Source organism: Caretta caretta, chromosome 8 (assembly GCF_965140235.1).
Source record: "Caretta caretta isolate rCarCar2 chromosome 8, rCarCar1.hap1, whole genome shotgun sequence".
Taxonomy (NCBI): Eukaryota; Metazoa; Chordata; order Testudines; family Cheloniidae; genus Caretta; species Caretta caretta.
In genome coordinates this window covers 61,959,747-61,973,210 of record NC_134213.1, presented here as the reverse complement: position 1 = coordinate 61,973,210, position 13,464 = coordinate 61,959,747, and the positions used below count along the sequence as shown (strand labels likewise).

The 13,464-nt window shown below is 39.7% G+C and overlaps 1 protein-coding gene across 1 annotated transcript in view; it reads right to left on the bottom strand.

The window, feature by feature from the left end:
• Window positions 1-13,464, bottom strand: part of CDC73 (cell division cycle 73) — a 174,339-nt gene that overhangs the window by 27,257 nt on the left and 133,618 nt on the right. Inside the window, exons 11-13 of the mRNA XM_048860401.2 lie at window positions 10,362-10,419; window positions 5,797-5,832; window positions 5,506-5,593 (exon numbers count right to left, since the gene is read on the bottom strand). Coding sequence (XP_048716358.2) covers window positions 5,506-5,593; window positions 5,797-5,832; window positions 10,362-10,419 — 182 coding nt within the window. The remainder of the gene's footprint in view (window positions 1-5,505; window positions 5,594-5,796; window positions 5,833-10,361; window positions 10,420-13,464) is intronic.

The window sequence follows — 13,464 nt, the reverse complement described above, 5'->3', positions numbered from 1 at the left end:
TGCCAATGCCACTCATGTTCTTACAAAAGCCTGGCATTTTTAGGTCTCATATTATCATGACTGTACTTTTATAAAACACACCACAACACATTTACTAGTCTACAAAGTGTCAAATAAAACTAAACTAAACTTGATAAAGTGAGCGAAGGACATTTTATAATGCATTATCCCTGGGACTTTCTTGTTACTTGTTCGCTTAACAGCAAATTTGTAAAGTTTGATAAGCCACACTCTCTCTTGGTCACTAGTGTGAATTAGTACAGTTCCACTGTAACTAGTAATCACTTCAAAGGCCTTGCTTACACTAGGACTTTAGCACAGATTGAAATGGAGTGGAGACTACTGCTATTTGTGGATTATGATGTTTCTCATCACAGAATCCCAGAGACTGATAGACAAGAGGCCAGTTATGAATCTTCAGAAGTCTACATGCTGGCCATATATACCCTTTATACCTTCATATATTACTCCTTCTAGAGTTGATGCTGTGCATAGTCACTCCCCCATTCTAACATAGTCGCTCTCTTTCCCTTCCTTGGCAGCTATTACACTCTAGTCCAAATTTTGTACTTCAAAGTGCAATGCTAAAATTATATGATGGCAACTAAACATTTTTTAGTGAATTATATCAGTGTTAGCATCAAAAATTAACATAATGGTTACACTATGGTCTTTAATTTGCATCTTGCAAATACAATTTTAGTTTCATTTCTGTTCTATATATCCTGTGGCAAAATGTGGCCTCCAAACATGCTTTAGCATTAGCAGTTCTCAGCACAAAAAAAATGGGTTAGAAAGCTGCCAAGGGTAATATTTATGGGTAGCAGATTGAAAAAAAATTAAATACTTGGCACTTATAAATAAGCAGGTGTCCTTTATTATTTCTTCTAAAGAGACATGCTCTCTGCAAAGAATAAAATTTAAGCATTGCTAACAGGTGGATACAACATGTGTCTCCAGGTGTCTCTCATGAACAGTTACAGCTCTGATAAGTGTGTCCAAACAGATTTCTTGAAAATTAATCAAGTATTTGCACCAGTAACAGCCTTCTTGTTTGTAATTATGTTACCCTTCCCATTTTCCATTTGTTTATGCAAAACAACCAACAACACTGATTGACATTGCTTGACTTGATAACTTAGTGTAACTATATATGCTATCAGCTAAAAGATTAAGTTAAAAAGGAAAACCTTGGCTAGCGACGTACATGATCCCCAGAAAACAAGCGACAACTATGGAACTAAACTCCCCAAGCAACACTAAAGTCTATTAACACTCAACATAACCACCTTTGGAAGAGTTACTATGATTCACAAGCATTATGTGGGAGGAGAGGCTGATTAAACTATTAACTAGAGCAGCATTTTAAGTAGTCGTTGACCAGTAAATTAAAGTATTGTGCTGTGTGAAAGTAGTGTTCTGATTAAGTAATTTGTATTAAAATATATGCAAAGGAAGCAAGTGTATCCCACTTTTGCTACAGCTGGTCATCTACAAAAATCAATTGTGACAGACACAGTTACTATGGGTGATGACAGCAATTCTGACTTGGCACTGGATTTAGAAGAGAACACTAAAATGCAATAAAAAACTATGAAGACAAAAGAAAGATAGAGTTATGTAAATGAAGATTATTTTCCCAGATATAAAGGTTAGTTTATAGTTAAAGGTATTAAATACAGACCAATACCCTTAAAACCATTGTTTTTATAAATAGAGATGTCTCAGAAATATTACACAGACAGGAATTGCAAAAGTAGGGTTATTTGTGGAACCTCGTCAGGGAGCCTGTATTACCACCCTGAATCAATATAACTATGCTGCCTAAAGAAGTGGGGATGATGGTGCAAGCAGAAGAAGAGGGATCGCTAATGGGAAGAATAAAAAAAAGCACAAAATTTATGCATATGCAACTTCCTCTCCATGCCCCTGTAAACCATTTTCTTCTCCACATTCTTATAAACCAAAAGTCAGTATGTAAATGAATCAGATATTGCCATTAGATTCATGCTGTGTACAGCTTTACATTCTAGAGTAGTATAAATACCCACCTGCTGAAGTGAAAAAACAGATTGACAAAGCCAGAAGAGTACCCAGAAGTTACCTACTACAGGACAGGCCCAACAAAGAAAATAACAGAACGCCACTACCTGTCACCTTCAGCTCCCAACTAAAACATCTCCAGCGCATCATCGAAGATCTACAACCTATCCTGAAAAATGATCCCGCACTCTCACAGATCTTGGGAGACAGACCAGTCCTCGCTTACAGACCCCCAACCTGAAGCAAATACTCACCAGCAACAGCACACCACACAACAAAAACACTAACCCAGGGACCTATCCTTGCCACAAAGCCAGATGCCAACTCTGCCACATATTTATTCAAGTGACACCATCATAGGATCTAATCACATTAGCCACGCCATCAGGGGCTCGTTCACCTGCACATCTACCAATGTGATATATGCCATCATGTGCCAGCAATGCCCTTCTGCCATGTATATTGGCCAAAACGGACAGTCTCTATGCAAAAGAATAAATGAACACAAATCTGACATCAGGAATCATAACATTCAAAAACCAGTAGGAGAACACTTCAACCTCTCTGGCCACTCAGTAACAGATTTAAAGGTGGCAATTTTGCAACAGAAAAGCTTCAAATACAGAGTCCAATGAGAAACTGCTGAGTTTGAATTAATATGCAAACTAGATACCATTAACTTGGGTTTGAATAGAGACTAGGAATGGCTGGGTCATTACATGTATTGAATCTACTTCCCAGTGTTAAGTATCCTCACACCTTCTTGTCAACTGTCTAAATGGGCCCTCTTGATTATCTTGAAAGTTTTTTTTCTCCTGCTGATAATAGCTCATCTTAACTAATTAACCTCTCACAGTTTGCATGATAACATCCAACAATACATCTTACTATATGTTCCATTCTATGCATCCGATGAAGTGGGCTATAGCCCACGAAAGCTTACGCTCAAATAAATGTGTTAATCTCTAAGGTGCCACAAGTACTCCAACTACATTTACTGTAATTAAGGCAAATTAGTTTGGTTACTGTTTAAAGTTAGAAAAAAATAGGAGTATGATTTACAGATGTTTTTTGAAATTTACAAAGTGTTAATGTGCAGCCAATGTTTCATTTTATAGTCTTTGATGGCCAGTAGAAGGGCAATAGCTTGGAAAGCTGAAAGTAGTGTCAAATTAGCTGAAAAGGGGCTCTGACAGTCACAGCAAATTAAACTGTTTTCTTGAATCCTTTTCTTCCACTTCCAGTTTATAGAATTTGCCTTCTCCCTCAATCTTTTTTTCTTTTGTCCCTTTTACACACACTAAGGGCATGGCTACACTTACAGATGTAGAGCGCTTTTAGTTAAACCAGCCTTCATAGAGTGCAATAGGGAAAGCGCTGCAATCTGTCCACACTAACAGCTACAAGCACACTGCCGTGCCCACATTAGCAGCTCTTGCAATGCTCTATCCCAGCATGCAAGTGGCTGTAACGTGCTTTTCAAACGGGAGGGGTGGGGTGGAGTGTGACAGGGAGTGTGTCGTGTCTATGTGGGGGAAGAGAGAGTGGGTTTTTGGGGGCACTGGGAGCATGTCAGCATGCTGTCTTGTAAGTTCAGACAGCAGTAGACCCTCCCCTCCCCCCCGCCTCTCTCTCAGACACAGCATTCCACAGTAATGGTTGCTTTGTCCCGGGGCAGATAAGCATGCCGGCTGTCAGAAATGGAGCTTTCAAAGGGCATATCCACATTCCTACAGCGAGGTCAAAACAATGAGAATAGTGGCCACTTGAGTTAAGGGGATTATGGGACGTTTCCAGAGGCTGATCAGAGCGCAGTAATGCAACACCTCGTTCACACTGACGCCCAGCCAAGGCGCAACAAGCATTAATCTTCTCACCGAGGTGGAGTACCAGGAGCACTCTAGCCGTGGAGTCAGAGTGCTCTACATGCCTTGCCAGCGTGGATGGTTAGTGAGCTAGGGCACCCGGGGCTGCTTTAATGCGCTCTAACTCGCAAGTGTAGCCAAGCCCTTAACCTGTGTTTAACCTCTCCCATTAACCTTCTCTTCCTTTACTTCTGTAGAAAGCAGATGGTTTGTGTTACCGTGTTCAGATTACTCTTAGGGCTGGTTTACTCAGAAAAGTTAAATCATTTTAACTACACTGGTACAGTTAAGGTGGTACAACTGCCCCAGTGTGTACACAGTTATTCCTGCATAAAAGTGCTTCATACTGATATAGCTATTTCCATACACTATATAAGACACCTTTATACCAGTATAACTGGATCCAGACTAAGGACTGTACTGGTATAACTTTTTTCCATTAAAAATCACACTCTCTCTAACCAAAATAGTTTTACCAGTACAGTACAAGCCTTTAGTCCAGGTCCTAGGCTCAGAAAATCCACAGAATATTACTACTGGTTGCTGCAACACTTCACAAGAATTTCTTCACATGCTCCTACTGCACCTTCAATGCCAACTACTTCAGTTCATAAACTAATTAGTTCATAAACGAATTCATGTTTGGTTTTCTTTGGTGAGCCGTGACTGGGTACATTTGGAGTTCAGACACCTCAAAGTGCACAATATAGCCTCAAATGTAGCCTCTGAGGGCAACAACTTGCCATGTCTCAGCAAGGAAAAAAAAATCACTTTTAAAGAACACAGCATATAATTTATAAAGGGCTCCACTAATGAAGTGTTAATAGTGGGGAAAGAAATGTCCTTTTAATTTTTTTAGTAGTTGCCATCAAGCTAATTTAGGGGAATACATTTCTAAGCAAATATTATTACTACTTTTAGACCCACAGAAGTAACGGCTGGTGAGACATATGCAACTTTGCACATTATGATCCACTGATCTATTACTTTTTTTTAACTAGAAGGGTAGTTAGTTACACTGGAATAGCAGTTGGTTCAGCTATGCTGAGTTTGATTTTAGACTGTCAGTCGGATGTGCTTCTATAAGAAACAGCTATCATAATATTATAGCATCATGTTTCGCAGGGTACGAAAATGATGGGAGAATTTATTAGTTCAACAGTATTTCTATGTGTTAATTTATTTTGCTATAAATATTTCAAATTCTTGCTTCACTTCTATTTTTTAGTAACACATGAACTCACCCATTCTTTGTGTGAATTACAACTCATTCCCCATTTAGCAATGATTTAGAGAATGGCTAAAATTTACCATTTAAAAACAGAGGAGTGAAAAAGTCTGCCTTTAGAAATTAACACTTCCTTCCATTCAATATATTTAGTTGGTTCAGAGGTCATCATTCTTGCAAACAACATTCATACTAATACTTTCACCTACCATTCAAGGATGCCTATGCTTTCTTTACAATTTGGACTGTAAAATTAAAATTCAGTTGTCAAGAGATAATAGATACTGCTTCTTGAATAATTACTACTCTGGCTATATCTTTATATCTGAAGACAATCTTTTATAAGGCATATTTTAGTCAGCTACTTACTTTAAATCCTGTAGAAGGTCTTTTGCATTAAGCATAGTTATTAAAGAAGTTGTAGCTGCTGGAATAATGATTATGGGCGTTCGAGATCCTGTAGAGAGAGAATAAAAAAAGGCAAATATAATTTTAACAAAATGTAATTACAAAATTTTATCACTTGCCTTACAGCACAAAATTGTGAAAGAATATCAAAATCCACTCGGTCTTTATCATTCTCAATTCAGGATAAAAAAAAAGAGTATATTTACATGAAGGTTTGCCTTTATAAAAGGGACTCAGCTATAGGTAACTCACCTTTTTTCTGGTTTGGAGGTGGTCTTGCTTGGGAAACTGTAAAACAGAAAATATTAGTGACTGACTGACATAGGAATAACTATCTACCAAGGTGAACAAAGGTGAACAATCTAGCTATTGGTATTTGGAGGATAAACATCTTTGGTATTAATAAAATAATCCTGAAACATAGTTAAATCTACCTAGGTCAAAAAGTTTACTGGAACTAATCCATACACTTTTCTCTTGCCCCTCCCCATCTCATATCAACAGAACACCACTCACTACTAAGGATTTTCAATGGCAGAAAGTTGCATTTCATTGTGTATGATGCGAGACTGAGTTGAGGATCTATGCATGAAGAAATAATCTTCACAGAGCCTCATCTTTTTACTGGTGGCAGTGGTAACACATAAAGTATGAAAACTTGGCTGCCCTTTAATACAGAGTTCACAATTGCCAAATTTGATTGTCAGGGCATGTTTAGTGTCCCCAACAATCTGGATTGGGTGAGCTCCTCACATGTCAGGTACAATAAAGCACGGCAGATAGGCATAGCAGCCCTCAGGCTGAAAAGCTGGCCAGAAATCATCAAGAAGATTTAACAAATGCATTATGGTAGAAATCCCTTCAACAGATGGGGAACGTATTCCGCAAGCTTGGACACAGGGTTTTCTCTTCTTTTTAAAGTTTTGTTTTCAGGCTTCCAAGTTCAGTGACCTGCTCACGTGGGAGATATTCCAGTTCAAGTGTGGAGTTATTTCATGGATAGAAAATGCATGCCGCCATGGCTCACTTTAAACAACCTGGTAAAATCAGACAGAGACCCACGATGAAAGTTTTACGGTAATGAGCTCTCTTCTAATACATTAGTTTTCTTTGGCCATCTCTTCCAATTATGCCAGCTCAGGTCAAGATAAAACAGTGCTGGCCTTGGTACTACGAATGAATAGGTTGGCTTGCTGTTGATTAGTACACTCATAGATTACTTTTCCGTGAAGAGTCCACAAGATTTTCAGGACTCCAAACAAACTTGCTGCTGAGGATGAGAATTCTTATCATAAGGGTTTAGCCTAGTTTAGAAATTAGAGAAAGTACAATATACCGTCAAGTCACAACTGGTACTAAGCACAATGAATTTCTTTAATTGATTTCCAGTGTTGTAACACACCTATTCATGCTTATTTATGACCAACTGTTTCAGAACCTAACTGTGGTACTTAAGTATGCACCACACCCACACACCCACACACCCCTACTGTCAGAAGATAGGGACCATAATTTCAATTATCTCTACCTGACACTGTCAAAACCATGGAAATAATTGGTCACGCCACTTTTAACTATAAGGTCTGTAATGGTTTAGTAACTTCATTAATTATTAAAAAAAAGCCATTTTAAAGGTTAAAATAATCCCATATAAATGTTGTTTCTTTCTGGAAGGCATGAAGCTATTTGTCCACCTGGTTTTAACGTTAAATAAACTATTCTATACAATAAAAAAAAAACACTATAAAAAATTCTACAATTTAACCAAAAAAATTAGAAATGATAGGTCTCTAGCTCAAGTGTGACAAAATACTTTCATTTGATGGACCGAGCAAACATTCCTATGCTATAAAAGAACAACATTCTCCTGCTCTGCTATTAGTCTAATATTTTAAAAGATGAGGAAACAAAGTGTCCCAGAATGGGCATGATATGAATCCATTTTGGAGCAAAAATCCAAGAGACATACTTGCTCCAGATCCTTAATACCTCTGTTCTTAATTCTCTTTGCACCTTACAATATACAGAAGGCTAACTAGGGGGCAACACCAACATAACCCTTTTTAATATACAAATAAACAGGTCTGTCAGTTAACAAGTGTGAAATTTCATCTAGCACTGTGGCCATGTTGATGACAGTGGTTTATCCATTTGGATTTCTGCTCTTGCTATTTCTACCCTTTTCATATCCTTGTTTGTCAGTTCCAAATACATTCATATTCTCAACAGCCCTAGTCAGATAAATATGACAGACAGGGTGACCTTTCTAGCACTGAAACAACTGGGAAGATAAAAAAGAACAAAAGGAATCACAATAACACAGCACAATCTAAAAACAATTTAGAATAGTATTCAATACTTAATAGACTTTCATGGGGAAACTATTTTACAAAAGCAAATCTTTAAGCATTACTTTCACTAAAAAGATCCCAAGGAATTAACAAGGTATATATCCTCATCTGGTGACCTACCCAGGCCACATAAAGTAGTAGTTTTACATTTTGCTTTAGCAACATCACTTTTCACTTTGTGAAAAGCTTAAAAGAGCATCACTAAATTTGACAAAGCTATGAAAAAAAATTCTTGCATAACACTTCCCAAAACAATATGGCTTTGGCAAACATCTTCACAGTATCTACACCTGACCAAGTCCTGTAAACAAATTTCCCCCAATCTTTCAAAATTTACCAGTTGTAACAGTCCACTTTTCTCAATGTGTGTACTTAACATGAGCAAATCAATGACTACCACATTATGCTAAGGCACTAGGGAATATCACAGATTACAAAATTAAAGGGGAGAAGAGAAAATAAGTATGGTGTTCCTGGGGGCATTCTGCACCAAAACAATTAAAAATTCTCTGCACAATATTTTAAAATTCTGCAAATGTTATTTGTCAAAATACTACTACTTAATCATACCAGTTTCAATTATTTTGGTAATTTATTTCAAGACACATGTCAAGTATGTCTGATTCCCCCAGGAGCAGAGAGTTAAGGAAACCCCTATGACAACGCAGTTCCTGTTTCCCTGCCCCTTTCCCCTCACCAGAGCCCAGCTGCCCCCCACCTGCCCCCAAACCTCCACCATGGGACCCGCTCAGCCCCCACCTAAGTCCAAGGATCCAGAGGGAGAAACTTCCTGATGCTTGGTCCCAGGGTTGCACGAAGTTTCCTGCACACTGCCCCCTCCTTCCCTCAGGGCATGCTGGGAACTACAGCTGCCAGGAACCCTCTAGCTCCCTCCTCCTCCCCCGAGCAGTGTCTTCTATGTGTGAGCTGGGCTCTGCCAGGACCCCTAGTGGTGGCTAGCAGCACTGCAGCCCATTTCTGTTGGGGAAAGGAAATTCTGCGCGCTCGTTAATTTATACAAAATTCTGCATTGCGCAGAGGCGCAGAATTCCTCCAGGAGTAGTATGGGTTTCAGTATAATGGGGGCCAATATTAGTCTGAGACACTGTACTGTTTGGATTGGGATTGTTAAATGGCTTCTAGGTATACTTAGTCTTGCCTCAAAATGGGGAGATGTTCTAGATGACCTTTCAAGGTCCCTTCCAGCCCTACATTTTTATGATTCTATGATTTTGATGCACAATATGTTGTGTGTTATGATCCCATCAGTAATGATTGGGGGGGGGGGGGATTTTGGGGTCCACAATTCTAGTAAGAGTTTTTGCTCCTGCCCCACTACACCGGTTTTCGATTTTAGTCAACACCGTTCCACTATACCTCCACTCCCTGATTTCGTCCCTTTCATCCCCCTCATATCCCTAATTTTTCTCTCAAACCCACTGTCTCCCACTCTCACATTTTCCTGTGCTCTTACTCCTCTCCCATCAATTCCTCTGGTCTCCCAAAACACAAAAGCTGTCGTAGCATGTAAGCCACCAATATTGTAAGGTATTCAAAGGAAGCCATGATCTTAGCTGGGGTTCTAAGAACTACCGTAACGCTAATTCTACTAATACTAATAATATCTGGATAGCACCTATCACATTTTTGCATGCTTAGTGAACAACAAGAAAGGGAATTTGTGGAAAGGTTCTTGAAAATTAATAGGAGTGCCCAATGCATGACTAAGAAATAAATCATGCCAGAATGGCATTTCTCCCCACCCTTATCACTGGGCCAAAAAAGTGCTTGGAAGAACTATACTATCACTGAACGCATTTGTACCAGTTACCAGATTTTTCCTAGTTCTAACAGGTGTAGTCATATTGAAACTTTGTCATGGAAGTAGTGGTAAATAGAATGACTGCTTGATTTCAACATTTTAGCTGCCATTCTCAAGAACTACAGCATAGAAATTTACTACTACACACCATTTCAATGCTGGTATTAAATATTTTCAGACAGTAGAAAGCATAGGGGTTTTTTGTTTAATGGTTCACAAGAAATCAGCTGTTGAATTCAACTCAAAATACCACCCTCACCCCACACAAATACCTTAAGTTTTGGGCACCAGTAGCTCTTGAATTGCTAGGTCTAGAAATAAAAGTTTTATGGCGTGCCAAAGTTTTCAAAGCATTCCAAGAGTATATGGTATTTGATTCTAGCTATGGTAGTTCACAAGAAGTCAGACTGTAAAACTGCCACTAGTCCATCATCCTAGCAGTGCTATTTCTGTACTAGTTCAGGGTGAGCATAGCTAATCCCAGACCTTGGACCACTGCAACAATAATATGTTAATTAATACACAGTGGCTATATATTTCCAATACATATCTTAACAAAATGTATAAGGATTTTAGCTACAATCTTGTCCTAACTCAAAATGCTTTCATTCCAGATAATACACAAATAAAGTAATTCTGTTTACCTGGTCTTGGCACAGGCTGTGCTGCTGGGGTTTGAGTTTTCCTGGCAGAAGCACCTTCCTTTAAAAAGAAAAAAAAAAAAAAGAAGAGTTAACATTTACATGAATGGCTTTTCTCTTATTCAGATTTCCTTTTAGTTAAATGTAAAACAGCTTTTTAATGATGTTTAGGACATGTAGTGCCAATCTTTAAAAAAGGGAAGAAGGAGGATCCAAGGAACTACAGGCCAGTCAGCCTCACCTCAGTCCCTGGAAAAATCATGGAGCAGGTCCTCAAAGAATCAATCCTGAAGCACTTGCATGAGAGGAAAGTGATCAGGAACAGCCAGCATGGATTCACCAAGGGAAGGTCATGCCTGACTAATCTAATTGCCTTTTATGATGAGATTACTGGTTCTGTGGATGAAGGGAAAGCAGTGGATGTATTGTTTCTTGACTTTAGCAAAGCTTTTGACACGGTCTCCCACAGTATTCTTGTCAGCAAGTTAAGGAAGTATGGGCTGGATGAATGCACTATAAGGTGGGTAGAAAGCTGGCTAGATTGTCGGGCTCAACGGGTAGTGATCAATGGCTCCATGTCTAGTTGGCAGCCGGTATCAAGTGGAGTGCCCCAAGGGTCGGTCCTGGGGCCGGTTTTGTTCAATATCTTCATAAATGATCTGGAGGATGGTGTGGATTGCACTCTCAGCAAATTTGCAGATGATACTAAACTGGGAGGAGTGGTAGATACGCTGGAGGGGAGGGATAGGATACAGAGGGACCTAGACAAATTGGAGGATTGGGCCAAAAGAAATCTGATGAGGTTCAATGAGGATAAGTGCAGGGTCCTGCACTTTGGATGGAAGAATCCAATGCACCGCTACAGACTAGGGACCGAATGGCTAGGCAGCAGTTCTGCGGAAAAGGACCTAGGGGTGACAGTGGACGAGAAGCTGGATATGAGTCAGCAGTGTGCCCTTGTTGCCAAGAAGGCCAATGGCATTTTGGGATGTATAAGTAGGGGCATAGCCAGCAGATCGAGGAACGTGATCGTTCCCCTCTATTCGACATTGGTGAGGCCTCATCTGGAGTACTGTGTCCAGTTTTGGGCCCCACACTTCAAGAAGGATGTGGATAAATTGGAGAGAGTCCAGCGAAGGGCAACAAAAATGATTAGGGGTCTGGAACACATGACTTATGAGGAGAGGCTGTGGGAGCTGGGATTGTTTAGCCTGCAGAAGAGAAGAATGAGGGGGGATTTGATAGCTGCTTTCAACTACCTGAAAGGGGGTTCCAAAGAGGATGGCTCTAGACTGTTCTCAATGGTAGCAGATGACAGAACGAGGAGTAATGGTCTCAAGTTGCAGTGGGGGAGGTTTAGATTGGATATTAGGAAAAACTTTTTCACTAAGAGGGTGGTGAAACACTGGAATGCGTTACCTAGGGAGGTGGTAGAATCTCCTTCCTTAGAGGTTTTTAAGGTCAGGCTTGACAAAGCCCTGGCTGGGATGATTTAACTGGGAATTGGTCCTGCTTCGAGCAGGGAGTTGGACTAGATGACCTTCAGGGGTCCCTTCCAACCCTGAGATTCTATGATTCTATAACATTCTACCAACAACTAAATATGCAGAAAACTCTTCACAACCACTGTTTTGGACTTAAAAAGTCTGAAAATTAAAAATAAAACCTCTTTGCACGTTAATGGTCTATCCAAGGGAGGTCAGTGTCATTAGATAGGGCAACTGAGGCAGAAAGGTGAAGTGACTTGTCTGCTGGTGTCAAATATAAAGGGAAGGGTAAACACCTTTAAAATCCCTCCTAGCCAGAGGAAAAACTCTTTCATCTGTAAAGGGTTAAGAAGCTAGGATAACCTCGCTGGCAAATGACAAATGAGGAGACAAGATACTTTCAAAGCTGGAGGGGGCGGCGGGAGAAACAAAGGTTCTCTCTATCTGTGTGACGCTTTTGCAGGGAACAGGAAAGGAATGGAGTCTTAGAACTTAGTAAGTAATCTAGCTGGATAGGCGTTAGATTCTGTTTTGTCTAAATGGCTGATAAAATAAGCTGTGCTGAATGGAATGTATATTCTTGTTTTTGTGTCTTTTTGTATCTTAAGGTTTTGCCTAGAGGGATTCTATATCTTTTGAATCTGATTACCCTGTAATGTATTTACCACCCTGATTTTACAGAGGTGATTCTTTTACTTTTTTTTTCTTCCATTAAAATTCTTCTTTTAAGAACCTGATTGCTTTTTCATTGTTCTTAAGATCCAAGGGTTTGGGACTGTGTTCACATATGCAAATTGGTGAGGATTTTTAACAAGCCTTCCCCAGGAAAGGGGGTGTAGGGTTTGGGGAGGATTTTGGGGGGAAAGATGTTTCCAAGCGGGCTCTTTCCCTGTTATATATTTGTTAGACGCTTGGTGGTGGCAGCAATAAAGTCCAAGGGCAAAAGGTAAAATGGTTTGCACCTTGGGGAAGTTTTAACCTAAGCTGGTAAAAATAAGCTTAGGGGGTTTTCATGCAGGTCCCCACATCTGTACCCTAGAGTTCAGAGTGGGAAAGGAAACTTGACAGCTGGGAAACCTTGGTCTAGAAGCAGAGCCAGAAATAGAACCCAGGTCTCCTGAGTCCCAGTGCAGGGCACTGCTCTATCCACTAGGAAACAGTGCTTCTCCTTTTACATATGATCACTTGGACAAGATACAATATGTGAATGAAAGTGGATGACTGTCCACATCAAAACCCAAAACTGGTATTATTCTCTGAATCTACTCATGAGATGCTCTGGACTGGAATGTTACGGCCAGGATTTTGAAAGGCATTTCTGTTCTGAAAAGTCCGTATATAAAAACTGTACCTTCTTGTTCAGTACATCTGAGCTTGTGTCTTCCCTGTCTTATCTGTTTACTTTAACATAGAAAAACAAATCTGTACCGCCACTCTTTACTCCTGTTCGCTCTGCAGAGCCAACACATTAGCCAAGAGTGAGCCAATTGTAATTGGCTCTGAATCAACATTAGAGTTGTTTCAAATGGAAGGACAAATTCTGTTCTCATTCCTGTGAACAGATATTGGATATAAAATCCTTAGATAATGCACAAATGCAAAAAGAAGGACTAGCTTAA